The sequence below is a fragment of the Gossypium raimondii genome, chromosome 8 (genome assembly GCF_025698545.1).
Source record: "Gossypium raimondii isolate GPD5lz chromosome 8, ASM2569854v1, whole genome shotgun sequence".
Taxonomy (NCBI): domain Eukaryota; kingdom Viridiplantae; phylum Streptophyta; class Magnoliopsida; order Malvales; family Malvaceae; genus Gossypium; species Gossypium raimondii.
Genome location: NC_068572.1, coordinates 59965336 through 59970074, shown reverse-complemented (window position 1 = coordinate 59970074; position 4739 = coordinate 59965336). Strand labels below are relative to the sequence as shown.

The window sequence follows — 4739 nt, the reverse complement described above, 5'->3', positions numbered from 1 at the left end:
AATTAGTCTTTCTACTATTAACTGGATCAATTTAATCCCTATAGTATTAAAAAGCGAAAAAGCCAAATTGGAATAGAGTTAACATTTGTTATTCAAAAATATCCTTTACTATTTAATAGTTAATATTTTAAAAGTTTTTATGGTTCTAAATGAAATCTTTTGTTTGGAATTGAACAACAATTGTAAAATAATAATTTTCAAGACATTTTTATACAATAAATGTTAATTTTGTTACAATTTTGACTTATGTGATTCTTTTTAATAGTTTAAGGACTAAAGGGATCTAGACACTAATTTGATTCAGCCCCTATAGTACAGGGGCCTCCTAGGTATTTTAACCCTTTGCAAAGTTACGATTATACTCAGTTTAATCCCAAAATAAACATAACTAACATGTATAAAATAATAATTCTTTCATTTTGACTAAGAAAAACGACTGCCTTACATGTTCACTATACCCTAATGACAAAGAAGAATATTAAAAAAAAAAACTAAATCTGATTAATGAATTACATTTAAAATAAATAAATAAATAAATTGATAAATTCATATAATATGTTAGCCAAATATCCTATAAATATTGCATAAAGTCATCCCAAAGCCATCACACAAAATTCAGAACCAGCAAAGCGGCCTTGGTCTCAAAATCCAGACATTCCTAGGTAACATATTTTCCCATCAGCCAAACAGAAATTTTCCAGGAAAGTGTAAGAGATGGAGAAAAAGGGAACTTTATGCTTTGTTGTGGCCCTTTTGGGGATAATATCAGCAGGTGCTGGCTTTGCAGCTGAAGTTACAAGGGTTAAGGTAAAAACAAAACATCAAATTTGTAAATTTTAAGGGGTTTTTCTAAAATTAATTGGGTTTCTTTATTTTTACTAATTTTCTTTTATTTGTTTTAAAGGCTTCACAAGTTACACTGGAACTGGGAGAATGTGTATATCCACGAAGCCCAGCACTGGTTCTAAGCTTAATATCAGCAGCAACGCTTCTGATGGGTCAAATAATAATAAATTTCTCCACTGGCTGTTTTTGCTGCAAAAGAAACAATGCTCAATCTCATAGTTCTAATTGGACTAAAGCTCTTTGCTTCTATATTGTTTCTTGGTAATTTTTCAATCACATTACTTGTAGATTTCTTCTTCTTCTTCTTCTTCTTTTTAGGATAAATAATAATTACTCTTTTAATTTCATTTTTTTTTTTTAGTCCTTGAATCTTTTTTTCTCGAACTGGCAACACTTTTTCTCAATTTAATTTTTAAATTTGGATTTCGTTCAGGTGCGATGAAGTTGCACTATAAAATTATTCCATGACATCATCTATTTTTTAAAGTTTAGTTATTTCTTCTTCTTCTTTTTTGTATTTTTAAGATTTTATAATTTCTTTTAAAAGATTTCAAGTGATGACTTGACACAATCTCAAAATATCACTCATTATATTTACTAAGTTCAAGGACTAAATGTTTTATCTCTTCTTATCGTTTTGTGTATGTATATATATACACAGTAACCTAAAATCCTGATTAAATTTTGTATCACAAATTAATCAAATACCAACTCTTTGGAGTTATTTCGAGTTAGGTTGATTTTGATGAGAAGAAAAAACTGTGGTTAATGTGCAACATTCTTGTTTTCCAAAAACCCAGTTCAGGTTATTAAAATTTTTGAAGAAATATTTTTTTATTAATCCATTTTCTCTCATTTAAATATTAAAGTAAAGATTAGACTAAATAAATAATGACAATAATATGGAACAATGGTTAAAACTTTTGTCCGACATTCATTTGATACGGATTTAAACTGTGTCACTCTTATCTCCCACTCTTAATATTGTATGAAAAAACATAATATGGTCCAAATCGATTCAATTTGAAGAATTATGGTTTTTAATTTGTGATCAAAACAGAACAAACCCAATAGAAATCAAATAAAGTAATATCCAAACCAGTATGATTTTGACAAAATCAATCCAAACATTACTCTTCCAATTGGTTTTCGATTTTCTTAATTTTTTTTCCCAGAACCCTAAGGTTTTTCTATGTTTATATCCACAAAATATTGATGCAGGATAACATTTATGACAGCAGTCGGCCTATTGCTAACTGGTGCTGCACTCAATGATCGACGAGGTGAACAAGTTTACAAAGATGGTGGCATCTACTGCTATGTTATCAAACCCGGAGTCTTTGCCGTCGGAGCCGTCTTGTCCGCTTTAAGTTCGATTTTCGGAGTCTTCTATTATCAAACCCTAAACTCGAAAGCGAAGGATGCGAGCAATGCTCCAATTCCGAGTCAAGGTGGCATAGTCATGGCACAACCTCAATTCCCCTCTGAGAATCCTGGTTTTGTAAATGGAGATGCTTATAACAAGCGACAATTCAATTGATCAAAAAGTTTTCGACTATCGGAAGATCGATTCTCCGGCTGTTCGTCCGACGTGCGTTAGTCTTAAAAATCTGTTTGGTGGTTGCATTGGCATGGGTCAAATATTAAAGCTTATGAATTGTGAAAGTTATTTTATTTTCCTTGACGTAATGGGTGGTTTTTGTACATTGTGTATTGGACATTGTTTTGATTAATGTGCATGCATGGTTTTTTTAACGGAGTCAACTATTATGAATTGTTACACATACAGCTTCATTGAATTATCACTCTCGCTGTCTAGCATGATTCACCAGCGTTCTCCTCATTCGTTAGAGAATATGTTCCACCAGATTGTTAAAAACATACAACTATCATTGACAATCTAATCATACTGACAATACATGTATCACTCGTCGCCTATATACCTTACATCTTGATCACTTCACATCATATTGCCAACCTAGTAAAAGATCAATGAATGACACTTTGACCTCAAGAAGGACCACATGGCATGGGCAGTCAATCCATTTATATACATCTCTTACTTCTTAGCAAATAGATCTGGTTCACACACACATACATTCTTTCCTTCAACCATCTTTTATTCTTTCAGCTCCTTCTTCCCTTTTCTTCTCCATCCAACGCCACCATCTCCATCTTATGGTTCTCTACCCTCCAAGGGTGAAAATAATTCCGATCTTCACACCACTTCCTTGTGTCAATAAAAAATATTTTTTATAATATTATATATATTGTTATCATATAACTAGTATGGTTTTTATTCACGTTTCTCATTGGATTAATTTTTTGAGCTAAATTATAAAGTAAAAATTTAGAGGTTACAATGTGCCCTTATACTTTTCATATATTTAAGATTTAGTCCCCATGCGTTTATTTTCAAAACTTTAGTCCTAATTTTTAATTTAAAATTTTAGATCTAGTTGTTAATACCATTAAAATTTTTCGTTATTAGTGTGACATTTTGAAATAAAAAATATTCATTTGATAATCATGCGATAAAAAAGAAGACATTCCAATGGATCTAAATTTAGCAAAAATTTTTACTGAAGTCAACAATTCTTAATTTCATGTCAGTGTTTTAATTAAAATTGAGATATCAAATTATGTTAAAAATTAAAATATAGATATTAGATATTGAATTTGAGCGTAGTATAGGGATCAAAACTAAATTTTGACCATTGTTATATAATTTAAAAAAGTAAAGGAATCAGAATTGATATTTAAGCATTTTCTCATAAATAAATAAATAAATAAAGAGTTAGACCCACACGAGATCATAAGGAAGGCTTACATTATATATAAATTAAAAGTTTATTGGAACCAAAATTGAAATTTCATCATTGTAATGTAATTTCAAAACAAAATATAAAGAGACCAAAATTGGAATTTAATCAATATCTAACAATTTAAAGAAAAAAAAAACCTTTAACTTAAACCCGTATTGTGTAAGGAAGGTTTTAGTGAGATCGTATAATCCGTAAGAAGTCTCATTGATTCGAAAAAGGTTGATGCACTCTTTGAGGCTTGAACTTGGCAACTGTTCCCATATTGAGGCCTGAATTATTTTTTTTCCAAGTTAGTCCCTAATATTTCTTTAAAAGTTGGACAAAAAAAGTTCATGCCCCAATGTGAGAAATAATTAACAAATTCAGATCCCAACTAGTGCATAAAATACATATTATAAAATATAGGTTAAAATATATGTGTAATTGTATATTTGCTCCACATTCTCCAATTGGATCATTCTACATTCCTATACTTTTAGACTTTTAAAATTTTAGTCTTGACGTAAATGGCAGTCGTTAATTCATTTATTAGTGAGTAATGCGCGGAAATATTAAGTTGACATGGAATTACACGTATGATAATATATTTAACGTATCAAATTTTGAAAATAACAGAACTTAACGAATTTAACAATTAATATTTGGTGATGACTAAAATTTTAAAATCGAAAAAATAAGAGGATTAACAATGATCAAATTAAAATACAGAGATTAAATCCATAACTTTCACAAAGTACAGGGACTAATGGCGGAATTTAACACCAACATATAAGAAAACTTGGCTGTTTCTTTTACCAACGACTTTTGGCTTCATTTTAGAAGTCAGCTCATTAGATTACTCAGCAAAATAAATAATGTTTACAGAAAGTTTTTGAACATCCACATTCCCAATCAAATTTAATGTTGACTTTGCTGAACTGTATACAGTTACATGATCTCTTGACCTAACAATGCTGGAAGTAAATGTGAGAGGACTAAAAATGTTATTTTACTTTTTTATAGTTGCCATATAAATAATGTTTTTGAAAAATTCGATGATGGGGCCAAAAAAATGTACGAGAACTCTCT

The 4739-nt window shown here is 29.9% G+C and overlaps 1 protein-coding gene across 1 annotated transcript; it reads left to right on the top strand.

The window, feature by feature from the left end:
• The first annotated feature begins 630 nt into the window (after positions 1 to 630).
• Positions 631 to 2535, top strand: LOC105793739 (uncharacterized). The gene is made up of 3 exons (XM_012622584.2): positions 631 to 807; positions 905 to 1107; positions 2068 to 2535. Exons 1-3 carry the CDS (start codon positions 715 to 717, stop codon positions 2384 to 2386), a joined length of 615 nt encoding a protein of 204 aa, XP_012478038.1. The 5' UTR covers positions 631 to 714; the 3' UTR covers positions 2387 to 2535.
• Positions 2536 to 4739: the final 2204 nt, after the last annotated feature.

What these genes read in the sequence shown, in the direction of transcription:
- LOC105793739 (XM_012622584.2), top strand. Translation starts at nt 715, where the DNA reads ATGGAGAAAAAGGGAACTTTATGCTTTGTTGTGGCCCTTTTGGGGATA. An exon ending in CTGAAGTTACAAGGGTTAAG is followed by an intron (nt 808 to 904) that starts GTAAAAACAAAA and finishes TTTGTTTTAAAG; the next exon opens with GCTTCACAAGTTACACTGGA. An exon ending in TGCTTCTATATTGTTTCTTG is followed by an intron (nt 1,108 to 2,067) that starts GTAATTTTTCAA and finishes ATATTGATGCAG; the next exon opens with GATAACATTTATGACAGCAG.